Genomic DNA, 24,487 nt, shown 5'->3' with positions numbered 1-24,487 from the left:
AAATTAAAGGCTAAAAACAATACACATCCATTATCTCACAATTTTTGTAGGTCAGAGGTCTGGGCATGCCTTAGCTGCGTCCTCTGAAAGACTGCAAAGTGCCAGCCAGGGTTGGGTTCTCATCTGGTGGCTCTCTAGGGAAAGGTCCACTGCTGAGCTTAGAGGCTGTTAGCAGCCGGTCTGCAGCATTTCCTGTCTGTAGGAATCACCATGGCTCGCTTCTTCAAAGCCAGCAAAATGGAGAGTAAGACTCTTAAATTAAATCTTCTAGCAAGATGGAATCTTACATAACATAATCACAGGAAACATATCCTAACACCTTTGCCATGTTCTACTAGTTAGAAGAAAGTCACTTGTCCTGTCCAAATTCAAGGGGGAAGGAATTATACAAGGCCAAGTCACCAGGAGATAGACATCACAGGGGCTACTTTAAAATCCAACAACCATACCAATTAATACACTTAAAATCAAATGCAAAGTTAGAGTAATACACTCAAAACAAGAGACACAGGGGCCTTTGTGAGTTAACTATAACTATTTTTAATACTTCCATGTTACTTGGTTTCTGAATCTTGACAATGTTTTAGACAGTCCAGGCAATTCTGTATGTGATTTTTATATATAAGGATGCTTTTTCAAGGCAGAGGTCAAAATTTTGAAAAAGTAACACTGTTGCCTCCTATTTTCTTTCTTCTCCAGATGGATTGTGGAAATGCCCGCCCATTGACTGTCATTCCTACTTTAAGAGTTTGTTAGTAGGAGATTGTCTGGCTCTGGCAACTGCTCAGCTACTAAACACTGCCTAAGCACCATAGTTGGTCAGGAGCAAGCATTTGTTGCTATGAAATTCCCACAACTCTAGGCAAAGTAAAAGTAGGAATCTTCCTTCTCCAACTCCTGAAAAATTGAAAGTTTGTGCTTTTAGGCACTATGCTTTTTACCATCAAAATACCTTGATATTGGCAAGTAAGGATTAAAAAACTCCTTGTAAAGGTTCTGTGTAGGAAATCCCTGAAAAATCCTAGATAAATGAACAAAATTGACCTCTCCTTTACCATACCCACCAGTCTGGAACTTGTTTAAATTAGTTTCTTCTTCCAGGTATTAAAAGATCAGGTCCTTTTGCCTTCTTTGGTACCATGAGTAGAGCTCATAGGCATTGTATTTAATGTGCATAACTCTTTTAGAACAAAGTTGTTTTAAACTTGTTTTGAGCAGTTATTTGGAGAACAAGAAACATAATCAGTGGAATGAACTTTGGCATTCATTCAAAGAAAATCAAATGCTTGTCACTTCTGTCAGCATTTGTTACATTTAGGAATTATTTGTTGGAAGATGAAATAATCTCTCTCTCTTTAGACAATACTGGGGAACAAGGCAACAGGGTAAGTTTATTCTATTTCCAAATCCTATCTGTAAAACAGTATCTCTTATTTTAAATCACAGTTAAAATGTCCTTTCCCCCTAGTCATTGAATTTAATTAGCTTGTGCTCATTACAACTATGAAATGTAATGCCACAATTCAAACTCAAAATAGAGAGTTTAGCAGTATAGAAATCTTCAAAACTGCAACTGGAACAATGAAATTATGCCCAAAGTCACCCACTCTATAAAAAAAACTAGCTTATTCATTTTTATATAACTTACAAAATGTTGCACATAAGTTAGTGTGGTGAAATAATCATTTGTGATATTAACTTTTTTTCATTTTTTTTTTCATTTCCTCTATAAGATATGGCGGTGACCATGAATCCCATGTAGAAGAGCATCAGATCAGACCAGGACAGAGTTGTTGAGTTCCTGAGTTCTAAACTCAAATGATAAGGTTCAGGTTAAAAATCCAATATATGACAGAAGATGTGGGTCTAGTATACCATTTTTTCCCCATGCATCCTTCTCTCAACTACCTCTGTGTGATGTGAACCTCCTATAGAAGTTAAGAAGGTAGAGAATTCAAGATAGTTAGACAAGTCTGGAAACTGGATGCCCTTCCCACTCACCAGAAAGTCTTGCTTGGGGAAAAGGGCACCATGTACCCTTACTTTAAGGGCAGGGATCTTATTGAAGAAAAGAGATTGCCTAGCTTGTCTTAGGGGAGTGGGATGTCAGACATCAGAGAAAGGTTCCCATGTAACCCCGCTGGACAGAGTAGAAATGGTGGCATGATATACGGATTGAGGAATGAAAGAGGCTCCAAACACATGTTCATAGCATCAATTCTGGTTTCCCTTGGCTCTAGAGTAGCAGCTAAAATATCCTCTCGATTCTAGAGGGACTGAGGGATCATAAGAGAAAGAGAAAATGGTGGTCTGCCTGCCAGAATGTTTACACTGATACTGTTTGGTCAGACAGACAAGACCTGGACAGTTCCCATCAGGAATCTGATGGATGAGGCTCCTTGGCAGGTAGGTAGCAGCAAGGATTCAGAGCTCGGTCAGCACTAGCAGGAGGTACAGCCTGTCTTTCCTTCCACTGCAGTTGTTCTTTTAGGTGACCATAAACCTCATTATGTCACAAACCAGTGGGATGAGTAACATCTTGAGAGAGAGGCCAAGTTAGAATCATGTACCATGCATCCTCCCCCCTCTTCCCTGTGGTGTTATTTATACACGCTTCTCAGATAATGGGGATAGGTATACATACAAAAAACAATTTTGTACCCAAATTACTAACTTGAACTAAAGTTACCTGTGACTGTGTGAGTAAAAGTCGCTCAGTCATGTCCAACTCTTTGTGACCCCATGGACATAGTTCATGGAATTCTCCAGGCCAGAATACTGGAATGGGTAGCTGATCACTTTCATTTCTCCAGAAATCTTCCCAACCTAGGGATCAAACCCAGGTATCCCATATTGCAGGCAGATTCTGGAAGGGACTAAATTAAATTCCTGAGTCAGACCAAATAGGGTGGTGTGAGAAAAATTAAGTTTGATTATAAAAAGAATCAAAGTCACTTTTGTACACACTTAAGTATGTGACTCACATTTGTACCCACCACATCTGTATTTGAGTAGGCAGAATTATAAAATCTGAAATACACACTTGAAAAAATACTTTTAAAAGTGTTCCAAAACAGTTCTATTTCATTGGAGATGATGGATATTCATTAAAGAAGCCAGGTAAATATTCTTAGTGTCTTTCCATTAAAACCATCATATATCCATGTTGATATCATATGTCCCTCTGTGTGATTTTAGGTTTTGAAACCAAAAGATCTGAACAATTTTTGTCCTAATGCTTGCATGAACATAGTCCCAGTCCCATCATTTCACAGCAAATAGATAGGGAAAAAGTGGAAGCAGTGACAGATTTTATTTTCTTGGGCTCCAAAATCACTGGGGACAGTGACTGCCGCCATGAAATTAAAAGACGCTTGCTCCTTGGAAGAAAACCTATGACAAACCTAGACACTGTATTAAAAACCAGAGACATCATTTTGCTGACAAAAATCCATGTTGTCAAAGCTATGGTTTTTCCAGTAGTCATGTACAGATGTGAGGACTGGACCATAAGGAAGGCTAAACACCAAAGAATTGATGCTTTTGAACTGTGGTGCTGGAGAAGACTCTTGAGAGTCCCTTGGACAGTAGGGTGATCAAACCAGTCAATTCTAAAGGAAATCAATCCTGTATATTCATTGGAAGGACTGATGCTGAAGCTCTAATACTTTGGTCACCTGATGCGAAAAGCCAGCTTATTGGAAAAGACCCTGGTGCTGGGAGAGATTGGAGACAGAAGGAGAAGAGGGTAATGGAGGATAAGATAGTTTGGATGGCATCATCAACTCACTGGACATGAGTCTGAACAAACTCTGGGAGATAGTGAGGAATAGCAAAGCCTGGTGTGCTGCAGTTCATGGGGTCACAAACAGTGGGACACAACTTAGTGATTGAACAGCAACAACAACGTAATCACAGAGTAAAGTCAAATGATGGTACAGAAGCAGATATGCCACAGGTACAAAAACATACTACTGTTCACAGTACAAGGCGGCACCCATCTACAGAGAACACTCAGTCAAATTTTTACTACTATGAATATGTATATTCCCCCAAGGTTTGATGTTTTGCATATACCACACACCCTGATTCCATACAGAAGAATTCCATGTACATACATTTTGAAAGAGAATATTTCTGCTCCAAAGCAGGGCTCCTCAGACTTTGAACTGTCTTGAAAACTAAACTCTTCATATGCACAATCACTGTTTAAATTATAGCAATAGGAATGCAATAAACAGCTATACCCTAAATGGTAAAAAACTACAAACAACTTCAATTTTAAATGAAAATGCAATGCCTGTCAAAGGCAAGACATGCACTTACAAGGCCCATTTGAGATCATCTAGAAGAAAAAAATGAAAGAAATTTGTCTTATTGCAACAGGTGAAGTTTGATAAAGGGAATATATGCTTTAAATATCTAATTAAAAGCAAGGCTAGTGTAGCAGGTCACCTTCCTTGGTAATTTGTGTGTGTGTGGCTTGATGATTGATCACGCAGTCCTAATTACTCCAGGAGAGCATTTTAGTTTGAAAATGAATGAGATAATCTTGAGGCACATGATGTCCAGTCTTGCTTCAAGAAATCACTCAGCTAATTATCCACATATTTAATTTTAAGCATATATTGTAAATACCACAAAATCCAAAAAAGATGATGACTTCCTCCAAATCAGAGAGCTCACCTTTGCCAGCAAGATAGTCTTTCAGTGTAGGGCAGCAGTTAAGAGGATGGAGCACAGACCCAGACCATTGAATCTGAAACACGGCTCTACTCCACACAAAGGATGTGACCTTGGAAAGTTAGTTAACCAACAGGTGTCTCAGTTTTCTCCTAAGATTATCTGAAATCTTTGCCATTATGGCTCTCATTTACATAACAAATATAGCTAGTATCTGAGAGACAAATATTTGCTGCTGCTATACTCATATACTCATAGCCATCACTACCAGCTGCTCCACCGTTCGGCCAGTTACCCTTCATCTTCCTTCCATTCCAACAGGCAGACATCCTAGTATGGGGGCAGCTCTCCTTAGAGAAAACAGAACCATTGACACATATTGTGATAGCTTTTGGTCTCTCTTTTGAGTTATCTTCCTTACATTCTGGGAAATAAAGGTCTTTGCATCTTTGTCCTCTCCTCTTTGACTGAAACTTGTTGAATAAACATTTTTTTAAATTGAGGTGCCATGCATATACCATAAAATTCACCGTTTTAAGATTTGGGAGAATGGCATTCTAACATGTATACTATCATGTAAGAATTGAATCGCCAGTCTATGTCTGATGCAGGATACAGCATGCTTGGAGCTGGTGCATGGGGATGACCCAGAGAGATGTTATGGGGAGGGAGGCGGGAGGGGGGTTCATGTTTGGGATCGCATGTAAGAATTAAAGATTTTAAAATTAAAAAAATAAAAAACTAATAACATGTAAAAAAATTAACATCAACAAAAAAATAAAAATAAAAATAAATAAAGTGTATAGCTTAGCAGTTCTTAGTATTTTGTGCAACCATCACCACTAAACCCAAAACCATTCCAATATCCTCCCAAATCTAGAAGCCACTGGGAAATGAATTTCTCATTCAGTATGCTTAACTATGGGGATTTATTACAATTATTGTTTCACTTCGTACCTCACTGTGGGAGAAAATCTTAGCAGCCCACTTCAAAGTTTATTTTCCCTTCCTTAAATTGCCCTAAAATATGGCTGTGCAGTATAAAGACTCAGGACTCAGAGTTCTCTGCACTTTGGCATGTCTGTGTAACTAAGCCCTTACCAATAACTTATTAAAGGCAATACTAAATGGCAGCTTCTGGGACAGTCCTTGTGAGCCAGCTGATTGATGCCTTTTTCTTTATTACTATCCTATTGTTTGTCCCTTCCTCCATCCCATTGCCTAGAATGAGAATCATGGCAGGAGCTCATTTAGCATCACAACATATCCTTGAGAATGGGAGTCAGAGGCCAGAAGGATTTAAGAGAAAAATAGAATAAGCTTGGGTCCCTGTTACCCTTGATCATACTGAATTTGAAATTCCCCTCTCTAGAAAACTTCTTTTACATAGGAGAGAAGCAAATGTCTATGTTGATGCCACTACTTAGGGAGATTTCAGTCACATACAATAAATCTGATACTAAGTGATGCAACTTTTAGCCATACTCCCATCAGGGTCATACGTTTTGAGATGCCAATAAGGTAGGGTTTTTTAAAAGCTTAGGCCAATTTTTTTTTTTTTTTTTGGTTCTTTATAAGAATTATACCAAATTGGAGTTCAGCACAGGAAATCAGTTTCTAGAAAGTTATTTAATTTAGCTTCCTACATATATTCTTCGTATACTCACTCACTCGTACTTTGGGCCATATATGATGCATGAAGATCCACAGTCCCCACAGAAATTTGGAATACTAACCAAAATAGTAAGTAGTCAAACTTTCAAACCGATCTACTAAACTGTACTTTCAAACCGGAAGCAAGCATCTACCTCAACATACATACATCCACACTCAAACCCATTGAAGGGCAATGGGGTGTGCAAAGCCATAACTCTATGTGGGAATCTAACTGCAAACTATATATATAGTTCAGTTCAGTTCAGTCGCTCAGTCGTGTCCAACTCTTTGCGACCCCATGAATCACAGCACGCCAGGCCTCCCTGTCCATCACCAACTCCCAGAGTTCGCTCAGACTCACGTCCATCGAGTCAGTGATGCCATCCAGCCATCTCATCCTCAGTCATCCCCTTCTTCTCCTGCCCCCAATCCCTCCCAGCATCACAGTCTTTTCCAATGAGTCAACTCTTCATATACACATATATGTATGAGGCCTGCCAGGCTCCTCTGTCCATGGAATTTTCCAGGCAAGAACACTAGAGTAGGTTGCCATTTCCTACTCCAAGGGATCTTCTGGACCCAGAGATCAAGCCTTCATTTGCTGCATGGGCAGGTGGATTCATTACCGCTGTGCCACCTGGGAAGCTAGTACTTAGACTAGTGTGTTGAATATAGTAGGTGCTCAGAAATTGTTGGTGAAATGAATCAGTATTCTTCATATGTGGACTGTTTCAATCATTTAAATAACAGATCAGTTTTGTGGCCTTGGGTAAATTCCTTTTCATTTTCATTTATTCATCTGTTGGGGCGGGGGTGGGAATTATTTTCTTCCAAGGATTAATGAGATAGGTACGCAAAGCGACCTAGGCAGTACCTGGTGCAGAAGAGGTCGACAGTAAATGGTGGTTGGCATTCTCATTACTATTGTTACTGGTATTTTTATTGTTTTTACATCATTATTACTCTGCTTATGGAGAAGGCAATGGCGACCCACTCCAGTACTCTTGCCTGGAAAATCCCATGGATGGAGGAGCCTGGTAAGCTGCAGTCCATGGGGTTGCAAAGAGTCAGACACAGCTGGGCGACTTCACTTTTACTCTGCTTAAGAGTCTATTTTGTGTGCTGGGCAAAGTGATGTAAAACATAGTGTGTCAGTCGTTCAGTCCTGTCCAACTCTTTGTGACCCCATGGACTACAGTCTGCCAGGCTCTTCTGTCCATGGAATCTTCCAGGCAGTGGATAGCCACTCCCTTGTCCAGGGAGTCTTTCCAACCCAGGGATCAAATCTGAGTCTCCTGCATTGCAGGCAGATTCTTTACTGTATGAGCCACCAGGGAAGCCACAGTCCTTGCTCAAAAGATTTCCAGGGTAGATGGTCTATGTATAAGAAAAGATGAATGAGGATGCAAAACAAGAGAGATGCTTCAAGCAATGGACAACATTCTTGGAACAGGAGCCCAGAATTAATTCCTAGTCTGATTTTTTGACTCCCTGTGCTCCATTATACTTTTGGCCAAATCCTTACTTCCCTATTCCCCTACTCCCTTCTTAGTTCTTCCATCATATCCTACTCTCTGAGATCTCATGATTTCCTGTTTGTTTCCCCAGACTTGCATTCATACACCACTCTTGGCAGATCGGGATGATCTGCGAATTAAGAGGCTGGTAAGGAACTGTCCTGAAGCTTGAGCCAAGGACTCACCACATCTGTTTAGTGTCCTTTGAGCAGCCCAAGAAGGCAGGACACTAACTGCTTCCATGATCTAGGACAGTGAGTCCTGTAGGAGTTCAGAGAGCAAGCTTCCTGGAGCAGGGGAAAGAGAGTTGGGTTAATGTATGAAGGTCTAGTGAAGAGGGGAGGAGGATATTCCAGGAATAAGAGGCCCTGGGAGCAAAACACTGAACTGATCATTTGATATGGGAACAAAGTATGGTCTGGGTAAGCTGGAGTGAAGAAAGTCTAAATGTATGTCATCAGAAACAAGTTAGAATTAAGTACATGCCACACTAAGGGTTTTTGACATTAAACTCTGTTTGAGGAACTAGACTTTCCCAGAACACATAATTAGCTTTGACATACAAGTGCTCATTATGTGAAAGGCAAAATGAACCTTTAGGAATATTATGTTTGTGAAAGTTAATGGAGAATGAGTGGGCAGTCAGTTATTGTGAAGAACTGGAAGGAAAGTGAGTTTACAATGGGAAGATCTGACTCCAGAAATACATAATTGGTTTTTCCATAAAAAATGACTTGAGTGGAGTCAAACAAGGTTCAAATCAAATCAAAAAGAAACTGCAGCAGTAGCAGCCCGGAGTTAGTGCCCTGGGACGTACACCTGTTGCACCATGACACTTGCTGTCCACGCAAGGCAGTTTGTGCTATGTTCTGTGCACACCCTTGCAAACAAAGGCACTGTGAGACTTTCAGCGTATGAGTTGAATAGATCGCAGCAGTTACTATTGCTGCTGGGACAGCTGCAACTGGTTATCCAGCTTACAAAAGATTTTATGTTAAAGATCATCACAACAAATCTATAAACCCTCATATCCAGCAAGACAACCCCAAGGTAGTACATGCTTTTGACATGGAGGATTTGGGAGATTAAGCAGTGTACTGCCATTCTTGGAGGTTCAAAAACTTTCCTCTCTGTGATGGATCTCACACAAAACACAATGAAGAAACTGGAGACAACGTGGAACCTCTGACCAACAGGGCTCTGTATCAACCTAGAGGGTTGGGATGAGGAGGGAGATGGGAGGGAGGTTCAAGAGGGAAAGGATATATGTATACCTATGGCTGATTCATGTTGAGGTTTGACAGAAAACAACAAAAATCTGTAAAGCAATTATCCTTCAATTAAAAAATACATAAAATTTTAAAAAAGAATAAAGACACTTAAATGGACATTTTTGATGCTGAAAACCAGCTTGTCATGATTTTTCTTGACTGTTTAATTAGAATGACTACCATTTCTGTCTAATTCACCTCCCTTGGGTGCTAGAGGTGGTATACTGCAAACTATAGCTTTCATATTCAAGGCCTTTGCCTTACACGTTGAACCACTGCGGTGCACATTAATGTTGAAACACAAAAGGGAAAAAAAAAGCTGTTAAGGAATTTGAAGAACTGTTAAGGAATTAAATATCTAATTTGAAACATAATATCTAAGGCTGCAGAATCATTCAGAGCATGTTTAGTTTACAGGTCAGGAAGGACCAAATAACGCCATTTGCAGCAACATGGATGCAACTAGAGATGATTGTACTAGACGAAGTAAGTCACAAAGATAAACACTATCTCACTTACATGTGGAATCGAAAATCTGACACAAATGAACCTATCTGGGAAACAGAAACCGCCATGAACATAGAGAACAAAGCAGTTACAGCCAAGGGGGAGGGTATCAGAGAAGAGAGGGAGTGGGAGGCTGGGGTTAGTAGATGCAAGTGTTCATATATAGCGTGGGTAAACAACACAGTCTTACTGCATGACACAGAGGACTATCTTTAATATCCTATAATAAACCATAATGGAAAAGAATAAATACGAAAAAACAAATAATGGATAAATATGTAAACTGAATTACTTTGTTGAAAGCAGTAATTAACATCGTAAATAAATTATATTTCAATAAAAAAATAAAATGTCAGGAAAGCAAGGTTCAGAAAGTTACATGACTTGCCTGAAGTCTTATTGTCAGTTGGAAATAAAGCCTCAAACCAACAACACAACTTCTCAGCTTTTAGTCTCTATAAGCGACACATGTACATTGAATTCCACATTTTTAGTTTTGATAAAGCAATTTAACTGTAGATAAAGGTATTTTTTCTTGGCAAAAGTTACATACATATACTTAAGTAATACATGCATTAATTTTTTTCTTTCAGTAGTCATTCTCCTCTTTGTCAATATCAAGTTAAAATCAAATAATACAAAGGAATAATAAAATGTGCTCCTTTTCAAAACTTATCACTGAGTAATTATGTTTTTTTTAAAAATTTAGGTATAGTTGATGTACAATCATGTGTACAATATCAGTTCAGTTCAGTCGCTCAGTCATGTCCGACTCTTTGCAACCCCATGAATCGCAGCATGCCAGGCCTCGCTGTCCGTCACCAACTCCCGGAGTTCACTCAGACTTACGTCCATCGAGTCAGTGATGCCATCCAGCCATCTCATCCTCTGTCGTTCCCTTCTCCTCCTGCCCCCAATCCCTCCCAGCATCAGAGTCTTTTCCAATGAGTCAACACTTCGCATGAGGTGGCCAAAGTACATAGGATTCATAATTTTAAAAGTTATAATCCATCTATAGTGATTATAAATACTGGCTAGATTTATTGGCTATATTCTTCATATTGTACAATATATTCTCAGACCTTATTTAATACCTAATAAAATACCACTGAATAGGGTGTTGCCTTCAGCTACTGATGAACTGAAGCTTCCCAGGTACACTAGTGGCAATAAAATACCACTCCCTCCCTTCTCTATACCTAATAGTTGGTACCTCTGAATTCTCTACCCCATATTGCCCTTCCTCTCTTCCCTCTCCCTACTAGTTTGTTTTTATATCTGTGAGTTGGCTTATTTATGTTCAGTAGTGTCATATTTTTAAATTCCATGTATTAATGTCATATTTTTATATTCTACATATTTGTCTTTCTCTGACATTTCACTTAGCATAAAATCCTTCAAGGCCATCCACATTTCTACAAATGGCAAAATTACATTAATTTTTTTTATGGCCGAGTAGTATTCCATTGTCTCCTCCATCCATGGGATTTTCCAGGCAAGAATACTGGAGTGGGTTACCATTTCCTTCTCCATGGGATCTTCCCGATCCAGGGATCAAACCTGGGTCTCCTGCGTTATAGGCAGATGCTTTACCATCTGGCCCACCAGGGAAGTCCAGTATTCCATTGTGTGTGTGTGTGTGTGTGTGTGTGTGTGTATACATCTTCTCTGTATACTCTTCTGTTGATGGACACCAAGATTGGTTCTATATCTTGGCAATTGTTAATAACACCGCTATGAATTTTGGGGTGCGTGTATCTTTTTAAATTAGTGTGTGTATTTTTCCAAATATATGCTCAGGAGTGGAATTGCTGGGTTATGTGGTTGTTTTACAGCTTTATTTTTAGCTTTTTGAACAAAAATATGACATTATTATTTTTTACCTATAAGTTACTATAACAAAGACAAAATGGTATACAGGATTTTAAAATCAACATTTAGAGATTACATCTATTCAGTAATATTACCTTGTAAATGATATTTTAAGGTTTTGCTTCAATTGGTCAATCTAATTAAGGACTGTTTAAAGGTCTACATTTTTACCTACTCTGAAACAGAACCTACTCTAAAAAAAAGGTCTATCCATATCAGAAAATTAAAAAAAAAGAATCTCTAAGAGGATGTGCTACATCAAAGTGACATTTTGCCCCTACATACAACCCACAGTATCCTCTCATAGCTTCTTAAATTCAGGTAAAAGAACTTGTACTCTTATTCACATAATTCTATTAGGTTGTCTTCTAACCTCCCAGAAACTTCTCAGCACCACCCTGTGCAGATATCTAGTGATGAATGACCTAGTCCAGCTGCCAGAGGAGTCAGTAATCACTCCTCTCTACTCGCCTTCAGCTGCTGATGGACTGAAGCTTCCCAGGTGGCACTAGCGGCAAAGAACCTGCCTGCCAGTGCAGGAGACCTAAGAGACGCAGGTTCGATCCCTGGGTCAGGAAGATCCCCTGGAGGAGGGCATGGAAACCCACTCCAGTATTCTTTCCTGGAGTATCCCATGGACAGAGGAGCCTGGCAGGTTATAGCCCATAGTGTCGCAAAGAGTCAGACATGACTGAAGTGACTTAGCATGCACACACATAGGCACTGATGGATCACGCATCCACACACAACTAAGTCATAAATGGCATGGTAAAGATAGGCTTTTAAACCCATGGCACATGCTGGTAGCTTGAACAGTAACTTATAAACAGCTAAGGAACTCCTTTAAAAGTGATTTGTCTTTCCATGAGATGAATTAGCTCTTTATATTAAGGAAGCAATAAATTATTTTTTGGTGCCCTAAGGGATTTTCTGAGGTGTAATTTACATTACAGCCCATAGAGTTAGTTTAAGCTTATTAGGAAAGTTCTGAAGTTAAGCAGCAAACAGTCAGCTCCTCACATTTATAACTTTCACTAAAGATAATTGATATTTACTTTAAAGTATGTTAGCTTACTTTAGGATAACCATAAGTGGAGACTACCTCAGGAATTTGAATACTCGCTTACAGGAATAAAGCTGAATTCATGCCTAGAATAGTTTATTTAATATTGAAATTTCACCATTCCTGGCAAAGACTTTTGGGGAACAACCTTACAGTATGAAACTTGAAAATGTGCACAAAAAGAGTCCTAAATTTCACACGTGTAATTTATGTATTTATGAACTGATGTTAAATCTTTAAAAGAGAATTATGCTTTATTTAATTTCAGAGGTTGTTTGATCTTAAAAATCTACTCTCATGAGATTTAGGATTTTTAGTGCTTCACATTTTATTTGGGTGTCTTTTAGATAATTCATCTTGTTAGCTATTTGTTGTTTGGAGGAATGACAGAATCCTAGCAAATGGAGGACAACTCAGCAAGTAGGAACTGTATAAGCTATATGTAAGTTAGAAATGGATATAGAAAAAAAAAAAACCTTTTTCTTAAATGATAATGGTTTTTTCAGTTAATTCCAAAGGTCAAGTGTGAAAAAGTAGTCCCTCTCCTTAAATACTGAGATTCATCATCTTGACATTATTTACTAGAGTTGCAGTTCATGAACTGATAGGAGGCCCCACGGTCTTGTGGTCTGTTGTCCTACATCTGACTACTCTTTAATTATATTACGAGGCAAAAATGTGAATAATGTGCATATTAAATGCTGGGCGCCAAGCTTTGTCACTTCATGTTTCAATGATTTGTCAGTTCAACCACTGCTAATAAAAACAGCATTTATTTTGTGCTGATTATTTGCCAAATATTATCCTGAAGGTTTTATTATGCATGTACTTATAAATACTTGAACCATAAAAAAACTGAAGAGAATAATAAAATAAACTTTTCTGTAAACCACTTGTTATTTAAGTATATATTACCATTTTACCATATAAAGATAAAGTAAGCTACGTACACCTTCCCAACCCAAATCTCCTTCTTCTCTCTCTGTTCAGAGGGCCACCAACATTACAAGGCTGGAGCATATCTTTCCCACCTCTGTTTTTGTCTATAACTGTTTTCTCCAAACACTATCTAGTAAATATTTATGTAATATTAAAATTGATATAGACTGCATCCATGAAATTGAAAGACGCTTGCTCCTTGGAAGGAAAGCTATGACAAACCTAGATAGCGTATTAGAAAGCAAAGGCATCACTCTCCCAACAAAGGTCCACATAGTCAAAGCTATGGTTTTCCCACTAGTCATATATGGATGTAAGAGTAAGATCATAAAGAAGGCTGAGCGCCAAAGAATTGATACTTTCAAACTGTGGTGCTGGAGAAGACTCTTGAGAGTCCCTTGGACTGCAAGGAGATCAAACCAGTCAATCCTAAAGGAAATCAACCCTGACTATTCACTGGAAGGACTGATGCTGAAGCTCCAATACTTTGGCCACCTGATGTGAAAAGCCAATTCACTGGAAAAGACCCTCATGCTGGGAAAGGCTGAAGGCAAAAGGAAAGAGGGCAACAGAGGATGAGACTGTTGGATGTCATCACCAACTCAATGGACATGAATTTGAGTACACTGTGGGAGATAATGAAGGACAGAGTAGTCTGGGGTGCTGCAGTCCATGAGTTTGCAAAGAGTTGGACTTGACTTGGTGACCAAACAACAACAAAGTAGTGTCATACTATACAGTGGTCTCATCTTCCCCCACAACATTATATTTTTGAGATGTATCTATACTAATGCATGTAGAACTAGTTGTCTATTTTAATTGCTTTGAAAGCATGTTATTATAAGAATAAACCACAAGATATTTATCCATTTACCTTCTGATGGATATTTAAGATTTTCTATCAACTTTAGGCTATAACATTCAATGCTATATTAAACATATCTGTGTTTCTCCAGGGTAGATTTCTAAAGAGAAATCAGTGAGAAGTAACACATGTTCATATTCAACTTTATAGACATTGGCAAGTAACTCTTTAAAATAGCTACACCAATTTATACCCCAACAGCAGTACAGGAGTATTTCTTATTACTTCTTCCTCACTGAGACTGCCTTTGTCAGTTCTTTTGTTGTTGTTTTTGTCAATCCAATGGGCATCAAACGCCATGTCCTTGTTATTTTAATTTGTAAATCCCTGATGACTAATATGGCTGAACATATATTTAATGAGTATTAGTTATTTATATCTCTTTCTGATGATCCTTGCTTTTTTTCCCCCCACTGGACTCTTTTTAAATATAAATTCTAGGCGTTCTTTACATATTACACATATTACTTTTTGCCCCAGTTATATACATTGCAAAAAATGTTTTCCAACTTGTGTCATCTTTTCATTGCCCATAAAATATTAGACATTAAACACTTAACTACATATTAAATTTTAATCTAATTTAAAGCATCAATATTTTCTTTTACAGGTTGGGCTCTTTATGTCTTAAGAGAATCTTCCAACTGTGAAGTCATAAATTCTACATTTTCATTTACAAGTTTTAAAGTCATAGTGAATATTTGTTGATTAATACATCTTTTCCCAATTATTTGCAATACTTCTGTTATATGTGTGTGTCTATAGGATCATTACTCATCTATGTTGGTCTGTTAGCCTATGTTCTAAAATCACACTGCTTTAGTTTTTACAGCTTTGTTATGAGTCTTCATATCAGTAGGGCATGGCTCCATCTCTTTTATTTTTCAAAAGTATACTCTGCTTATACTAGATATATTTATTAATTTGTGGAAAATTTGGAATCTTTGTGATATTAAGACTTCCCATTCATAAACACTGCATATCTCATTTATTTGTCTTTTTAAATCACTCAGTCAAGGTTTATAACTTTATCCTGAGAAATTTTGATCACAGAAATTATATATTATGGTATAATGAAAAGGGGGTATTAACATGGAAACTCAACCAAGTGAAGAGAAAGCCCATCCATCATGCATGCATACAATTAACCCTCAACGTTTTCTGCAGAATCCATAGACACACAGTCTCTGATGATTCAGTTAGTTGCTTAAGGCAAAAGACTCACTGGCCTCCTTGGTTCAGTTCAGTTCAGTCGCTCAGTCGTGTCTGACTCTTTGAGACCCCATGAATCACACCTCACCAGGCCTCCGTGTCCATCACCAGCTCCCGGAGTTCACCTAAACTCATGTGCATCGAGTCAGTGATGCCATCCAGCCATCTCATTCTCTGTCATTCCCTTCTCCTCCTGCCCCCAATCCCTCCCAGCATCAGAGTCTTTTCCAGTGAGACAACTCTTCGCATGAGGTGGCCAAAGTATTGGAGTTTCAGCCTCAACATCAGTCCTTCCAATGAACACCCAGGACTGGTCTCCTTTAGGATGGACTGGTTGGATCTCCTTGCAGTCCAAGGGACTCTCAAGAGTCTTCTCTAGCACCACAGTTCAAAAGCATCAATTCTTTGGTGCTCAGCTTTCTTCACAGTCCAACTCTCACATCCATACATGACTACTGGACAAACCATAGCCTTGACTAGACGGACCTTTGTTGGCAAAGTAATGTCTCTGCTTTTGAATATGCTATCTAGGTTGGTCATAACTTTCCTTCCAAGGAGTAAGCGTCTTTTAATTTCATGGCTGCAATCACCATCTGCAGTGATTTTGGAGCCCCCAAAAATAAAGTCTGACACTGTTTCCACTGTTTCCCATGAAGTGATGGGACCGGATGCCATGATCTTAGTTTTCTGGATGTTGAGCTTAGTTTTCTGGATGTTGAGCACTTTCATCAAGAGGCTTTTTAGTTCCTCTTCACTTTGGTTTTAGGAAAAGCAGAGGAACCACAGATCAAATTGCCAACATCTGCTGGATCATCGAAAAAGCAAGAGAGTTCCAGAAAGACATCTATTTCTGCTTTATTGACTATGCCAAAGCCTTTGACTGTGTGGATCACAATAAACTGTGGAAAATTCTGAAAGAAATGGGAATACCAGACCACCTAACCTGTCTCTTGAGAAACCTATATGCAGGTCAGGAAGCAACAGTTAGAACTGGACATGGAACAACAGACTGGTTCCAAATAGGAAAAGGAGTACGTCAAGGCTGTATATGGTCACCCTGCTTATTTAACTTCTATGCAGAGTACATCATGAGAAACGCTGGGCTGGAAGAAGCACAAGCTGGAATCAAGATTGCCGGGAGAAATATCAATAACCTCAGATATGCAGATGACACCACCCTTATGGCCTCCTCGGTAGCTGCCAGCTAATCAGCAAGAAATGAAAAGCACAGCTTGCTATTGCAAACAATCAGTGTTATTTATTTTTTTCTCCCTCTCCCTCTTTTTTCTTATTTAAATTCTGCTTTGCCTTCTTTGGATACAATGAATTACTGGTTTCATCGGCTTTGACTATATATAAGGAAAGAACATGCTACACATGAACTGTTTATCACTGAGTTATTCATTGATACTCTTATTCATATTTTGTACCTATTTCAGATCTCAGTTCTTAGAGTTTTATTACAAGTATAAGTGGTATCTTTCAAGAATTCCAGTCCTGAGTGGTTATTACTACTGTAAGATGGAGCTACTGTTGCCTCTCTTGAGTTGTTCTGAGGAATCTGTTATCAAAAACTTAGTCAAGTGTTTGGTGTGCATTTGGTCTTCTGTAAGCTTTCTCTTTTTCATAGAAAATATAGAAATATCATAGGTTATTAGTTTAGAAAACAAAAAAATCAGAAAATGTGAAGTTATGTAAATTATTCATATGGAGAACCTTAAGTATTTTTGATAGTTCATGACAGGTAGAGTCATAATGAATCAGAGAAGTCCTGCCAACACTGGCAAATAAAACCATTCAAAACCCTTACACAGTGACATATTACACATACTTTGCAGGGTGTTCTGATTTTTCTTTTGTGATGTCATATTACATAACTCAAAGTAGGAAAGGTACTAAAACTAAATCCAATCTTTCTATCTCCACGTATTTTCCCAAGAAGGAATCTTGGTAGCCAGTTCAAGTAATACCTATAAGCATGACACAGACATCAAAGATGGAATTGGAATGTACTTCCACTTTCAAACCATCTGGCTCCTTCAATACTACTGCACATTTCTCCTTTGCATATAATTAGTTAAGAAAAAAATATGGTGGTCACTAAATACAAGGCTTTATGAAGCTAGAAGTAACTTTGAGCACAAGGAGGTTTGAGCACATATGCAAGGGGACAAATAGATCAAACTTTTGTTTGGGGGAAAGGTAAGACTGTGCTGAATCAATGCAGGTGAGAGGATGCTCAATAGAGAGCAACAAAGTGAGTCACTCTTAGTAACTTGCTTGCTCTTCACACATTTCTACTTCCTGGAATTTATGTCCACTAAATACTCTAAGATAATAGCCAGCTTAGAAATATAATTAAGAAATTATTATCATCAGACCTTAGCAGTTAAATTCTCATGTTTCCTCTCCCTTGGCAGAGCTGAAAAAGAGGCTGGTAAACACCTTGAGAACATATGGGAATAATTATAGTTCATTTTATCTAACTGTTGGTTGAACTAATTTTTTAGTTCGTAGAAACGAAACTTGTGCCCCTGCACTCCCTTCCCCAGCCAGTCTTCCCAAGTGAGAAAGAAGAAATAATTTAAATTAAAGCAGAACTGTTTTTAAATAAACTGCTTTTTTTTGTTTGTTTTAGTTGAGCTTCAGAAAATTACTGACCTGACCTTAAACACAATCTGCATCTTTTCACACAGTCTTTAAAGATAAGAGTTTCTCTAAATCATCTCTTGAAAGTTCACCTCTGTTCCACAAATGACACCTCTATTTTACCAGTCATGAAAAGGAACATGGTACCCTCAATTGGAATACATTATGATTTTTTTTTATAATAAATTATTTAAATAGGATGTTTCCCTGGTGGCTCAGATGGTAAAGCATCTGTCTACAACGCGGGAGACCTGGGTTCGATTCCTGGGTCGGGAAGATTCCCTGGAGAAGGAAATGGCAATCCACTCCAGTACTCTTGCCTAGAAAATCCCATGGATGGAGGAGCCTGGTGTCCATGGGGTCACAAGGAGTCGGACATGACTGAGCGAAGGAGAGCAGCGGCTTAAATAATGTTCTGTGAACCACAAATCTACATGCAAGCAAGGTTTGCACTAACTGCATACTGAAGAAAATTTCATTCTGTAGTGAATTTCATGTTAATTTTTATCCTGACTTTGTTGTATACAGCTGACAACGCAAACCTATATGATCTGTATCTTGACTATTCTGATAATGACTAACAGCCTTTGACAAACAAGCTCTCTCTGCATATGACACAAATCACATACACGCAAAGTTTCAGGCGAAGATTAGAAGTTTGGTCGCCTGCCATGGATTCTAGAAGAATGGCTCACTTATATTGCTTTTCCAAGTGTGGTGAATGGAATTAGCCCTCTTAGAGAAAGCTAACAGAAAAGTTTCTCGAATGCAACGTGAAAGTAAACTCATGACAAAAGCCCTAGTTGAGGAGGAGTTGAGAAAGAGTCACTTAAAAGTCAAAAAGTGACCCCCCAAAATTAGGCTTTTAGGTGAAAGAGTTCCACAAACAAGTGGTAAGTAAGGCTGTTTTGGTCTTCAAAAGTTATTTGAAAGGGCAAAGAAGTAGTATGAACAAAGAAAAACTCCAGACCTAAAAAAAGATGGGGATAATTTTACCCAGAAGTATGACAAGCTGTTTCCCACAGTTAATTCTGCTTCCAAAATGTTAGACATATTGGGGATATATTTGTTACTTCCACAACAATAAATTCTAGTAGGCAAACACCCTCAAATTCACATTCTTTATTATAAACCCATACAATGGCTTGAAAGGACCATATGGAAGATAATTCCAAACAGTTTTTCATCACCTCATTAAAAACTGAAATCTTTCATACCATTTTAACAATAATCACTTTGCATTTAGAAAGATTTTCATGTATAAAGCTTTTTCCATGCGTAGTCTGTGATAGAATTCTTACAGTGTTTTTGATTAAAAAAAAAATGTTAACCGCAGGGCAATAGGGAATAGTGGTGGCGGTTTTTTTCCATCAACAAATATTTAACACAACTAATTTATCATATCATTTATCATATACAAGAGCCGGGGAGATGCCAAGAAGGTGAGAATCTACATGGATCCTGGCTGCAAGGAACAGAAATACTAACCTAGTAGAAGAGATAAAATAAGGGTGTAAATGTCAATGGGCTACTAGGGAGGATTTACCTGAAAACAGAATTGTACAAACAGATTATGTTGTGAAGCCACTTTTCCTCTCTCACCCACTGCCTTTGTGAAGTGGTTTTGGTGACCCATACCAGGAAGCTGTCCTGTTCATGACTCTTCCATTTTCCTTCCTTCCAACGTAGCAGAAACTCATACAAAAGAGGCACAAGAGGAGTTTCACTTTTCTGGCTACAAGTACAAGTAACAACTCATGTTTGAACTCTTCCCTTTAAACAAACACAGAGATGATGGTGATTCATCTTTCCATGTCTATTTGGAAAATAAAGTGACACTTTAAAAGTTTTATAGCCTGTGGGCCAAACAAAGTTCTCAGATAGAGAGACACACCCTCCGAAGAAATTGTTAGAATTTCATAAACTTAGGAGGCTCAACTAGTTTCTGGTATTCAGGAAGCTTTGCCTCTTCCTTTTCCCTCACATGTTCTTAATACAACTCCAGTTCTGACCATTTGTGGTGGTCAGTAATTTCTCTTTCAGCTTAAATGCTTCCACCCACTCAACTACTTGTGACCTCAGTAAGTTTGAGGAAATTTGGCAGCATGCAGTTTTCATTATGATGTAAATCAACGTAATACCATGTAATAATAATGTTTGGGATACCTTCAGTGCTTGCCAAATGACAAACATTGTTTTTAGTGGCACTGCTTAGATAATTCCATTATGTTCATAATTAGCTCATATTATTCAATTTCCTTTATGGTATAAATTATGTAATAATTAGACTTACACATGAAGTTTGCATAGAGTATCCGCATAGCAGCACTTTCTAGAACTTTTGCATAAATCAAGTCCAAAATGAGCTAACCTACGTCAGACACTGAGTAACATCAAATGGGACAAAATTAAAATGTAATTACAAGATAACATTCATTAAAGAAATCATAAAACTTTGCTGGCAATGTGTGTGTCCCATAGTAGATCACCAAGAAAGCTTTGAGCAAACAGTTAAAGTTCAAAATGCAGCCTCTGCATTTTCAGAGTTTAATATACATATATAAATAAAATAGATTATATGAAGCATTTGAAAATAAATGATAGTACACTTGGGAAATTTCAGTACCATTCCTGCCCACTCTGAGAGAGGCTGGGACCTAGGACCCTTTGCTGCAATGCTTGTACCTGGACAAAAGTCTCCTCGAGCAACAAAATGTAAACAAACTATAAGGGACTGAAAATAACTAACATACATGCACAATTGGAGCAAATCTGGACAACGAGAAACAAAGAGACCAAAAAGCTCAACTGCCCCTTCTGAGGAGCTGGGAGAAAAAACAGGGGTTCGGGAACAGAAGCAGGTTACTGCGCATGCCCTCTGCATACAATGGCAACTAAGGGGTAAGGAAACTACCGAGGACATCCCTCAGGTCCAACCCCTGGACACATCCGGTCCCTTACCCTATGTAAGGAACCAGCTCGTGCCCCACCCCCGCCCCAGTGAGCAAGCTAGCAAGGGAACCTGTTGCTTGTTTGCATTCCCCCTTGCTACAGCAAGGGCCCCATTAAAGCCTTGCCTGAATTTCTTGTCCAGACTTTGATCGATTTCTATTGATTAGGGAGGCCAAGAACCCTGGTAGCTAACAGCTTGGGCACAAACTCTGAAAAGAATGTAAATGTCCATCACAGAGAAGGTGGAAATGACATAAACAGTGAAGATGGCCTGTGAGTGACCCCTGGGAGACCTAATTTACTCAGTGTCCAGAAGAGAAGTTGACGAGATATATATGCCAAAACACCTTCTTGAGAGAGGACCATAAGAATGCAGGGTAGAGGAGGTGTAATTTTTTTGGAGGTATTCTTATACATTATCTTCTGGGATCCTACCATTTTATGACTGGACAAGAAATCCACTGACTTATTGTGCACACATCATCCTCTAATTTTAATGTACTTCTGAGTACAAGGTCATCACTATGAAGAGCCACATTTTGAACTTTTAGAAGCTATCTATCCCATTCTCACCCCAAGTACGACTTACAAATCACGGCTTGATTTGCAAATAGAGAGGAATTTACATCTTGACATCTCCAGTCAACTCTAGCCCTTGCTTTCATTTGAGAGCTCATTTTTTAGACTTTCATTTTTCTTCCCAAACCACCAACAGATGAAACACATTTTTGTAAAATAAATATGACCAACACTTTGAAGTAAAAATATCCACAAAGAAGCCAGGATTGGACGATGGTGGCATTGCTACTGACCCATACCACAATTTGGGCTTTACATATTAATTTCCTTGTTGTCCTCACTCATTTAAATTATTTCAAGTTCAGACTCGTTGGCAAAACATCAGTTATTTTCATGTGAATCCTCCACATGCTGCCCCATACAAACTTTACCATTCCAGTAAAATGTTTGAAGGTCATCAGACACAGGAAAAGTGAGAAAGTTGCCCCAGGCAGTCTGTCCACTGCCCTGTCACTCTGCTTTCCTCCCCTGCCAGCGGATATGAGAAAATACCATCCACACCTCTTTAGATTTGCTAAAACCAACCACCCTCACGAGGCAGAATTAGCAACTGAACTTTTGTTTCTCAGAATAAATAGAAGAGGCACTGTACCGTGTCTTCAGTTTTGTGACTATTCAAGAGGTCAGACAGGAAATCTTCATGTAGACTCTCTCTTCGAATCAGTGTAAATTCCCTTAGGAAAACAGCCCCTTGGCTTTGGTCTCCACATACCTAGAGAGATAAGCGAGCCGAATTAAGCCTTCAGATTGAGCCCAGAGGGAGGGGGCACTGAGAAATTAATATCTCGGGGTTGCAGAAACCTCTTGGATTCATTTCAAGTCTGATTAGGGCAATCAGAAACGATGCACAGAAATACATATTCATGTGAGAGCCACTAGAACATTCTGGCATGTGGCTTGTTGAATGGATGCCAGGAAAGTCTCCTGCTAAGTTGGCACATCTTAATTGACTGGTGTACAATGTCAAAATTTAGTGATTTTAAGTTATCTTTGAGGCCAAGTCAAGCATAGTCAGGCCTCTAGACTTATTCCATTGGAATATCCATGTGTATGCCTCACACTAGGGGTCTTGTACCCAAAGGGATCCATCCCTAATCTTCTCTGAGCATCTAGGTAGATCCTTATGTCCTGCAAACAAATGGCAGGGGTGTAGGAGCTGGCCTGCACCCACATCAGACTTCCTGAATTATTCCAGGACTTCACAGAACCAGATGCATTTTAGCTGCTCTGGTGGGAGGCACTGGAGAATTTTTATCTGGAGCTTATCACATACCAGGTTCTTTACACGTGTTATCTGGCACCAGCCCCAGGAGGTGTCTGTTATTAGCCACACTTTACAAATTAGGAACTGGAGGCAAAAGGGTTTCAGGAATTTGCCAAGTTGGTAAGTGCTGAAACCAGCACTCAAATACAAGGCTGAATCTAAAACCCTTTTGTGTTCATTATCTCATTTTACTACTGAGTTACTCAAACCTCCTCTGGTGAAGGACAAATTGTTAAGTAACTTCTAGAAATTCAAGGGCTGGTATCTATTCACCCAGGCCTCCTACCATCTCTGCTTCTGAGCCTCAGTTTACTCATCACAAAGCTGGAAAGATATCATATTACCAGATCACTGAGAGGACAGGAGATAATATATGTTAAGTACTTTGTACAAGGACTTGCATATAGTAAGCTTTTAATAAGCAGCCATTATTGCCATTTGGAACAACATGTATGGGCATTGGAGATGATCATACTAAGTGAAGTAAGTCAGAAACACAAACACCATAGAATATCACTTATATGTGGAATTTAAATACCACACAAATGAGCATATCTATGAAACAGAAACACATTCATACATATAGAGAGAACAGACTTATGGCTGCCAAGGGGAAGATGGGCAGAAAAAAGGATTGGGAGATTGGGATTAGCAGATGTGAACTAATATGTATAGGATGGATAAACAACAAAGTCCTACTGTATAGCATGGGGAACTATATTCAATATCCCATAATAAACTACAATGGAAAAGGACATAAAAAAGAATATATATATATATATGTATGTATGTATAGTAGTCACTGTGATGTACAGCAGAAATTAAACACAACAATTTAAATTTTAAAATAAGAGTCACTATTACCATTGAAAGCACAAGGAACAAATAAAAACCTAACCTTTTAACATACCTAAAGCTCTTTGACCACATTCATAATATCTATAGAGAAGTATTAAACGATCTCCATATTATTTTCATATTATTTTAACTTTTATACCTTTTCACAGTATTGGCAATATTGGTAAGGAATATATGGGTGTTCATCATATTAATTTCATATTGTTCCTGAATGTCTGCAATAGTTCATAACAAATTAAAATGATTTTAAACCTGCCGTCTTTTGGATAGTATAATTTTTCTATAATTCATATGTAAATGGCTTCTGTTATTACATAGTACAGTCAGTATCACTGTGGTGGACAGAGTCTTGGGCCCCTCACTCCCTTGTGTCATCTCTGTGAATACATTGCTTAACAGGACAAAAGGACTTACAGATAAAATTAAGTTTGTCAACTTCAAGGTAGGGTTAGTATCTTAGATTTTCCAGATGGGCCCAGTACAATCATAGGAAGCCTCAAAAACAGAGCTTTCTCTGGACTGAGGGCAGAAGAGGAAGTCAGGGAGATTCCAAGAGTGATAAGCCACTGCTGGCTTGAAGATGGAGGGGGCCATGAGGGA

The 24,487-nt window shown here is 38.6% G+C and overlaps 1 protein-coding gene across 2 annotated transcripts in view; it reads right to left on the bottom strand.

The window, feature by feature from the left end:
- The window catches only part of ADAMTSL1 (ADAMTS like 1), a 1,110,365-nt gene that overhangs the window by 783,562 nt on the left and 302,316 nt on the right, over window positions 1–24,487 (bottom strand). For both annotated transcript variants that reach the window (XM_069576633.1, XM_069576634.1), the window contains exon 2: window positions 22,358–22,477. In XM_069576633.1, coding sequence (XP_069432734.1) covers window positions 22,358–22,477 — 120 coding nt within the window. The remainder of the gene's footprint in view (window positions 1–22,357; window positions 22,478–24,487) is intronic.

This window comes from Ovis canadensis, chromosome 2 (genome assembly GCF_042477335.2).
Source record: "Ovis canadensis isolate MfBH-ARS-UI-01 breed Bighorn chromosome 2, ARS-UI_OviCan_v2, whole genome shotgun sequence".
Classification (NCBI taxonomy): Eukaryota; Metazoa; Chordata; class Mammalia; order Artiodactyla; family Bovidae; genus Ovis; species Ovis canadensis.
The sequence above is the reverse complement of the archived record's forward strand: the minus strand, read 5'-3'. Positions and strand labels throughout refer to the sequence as shown.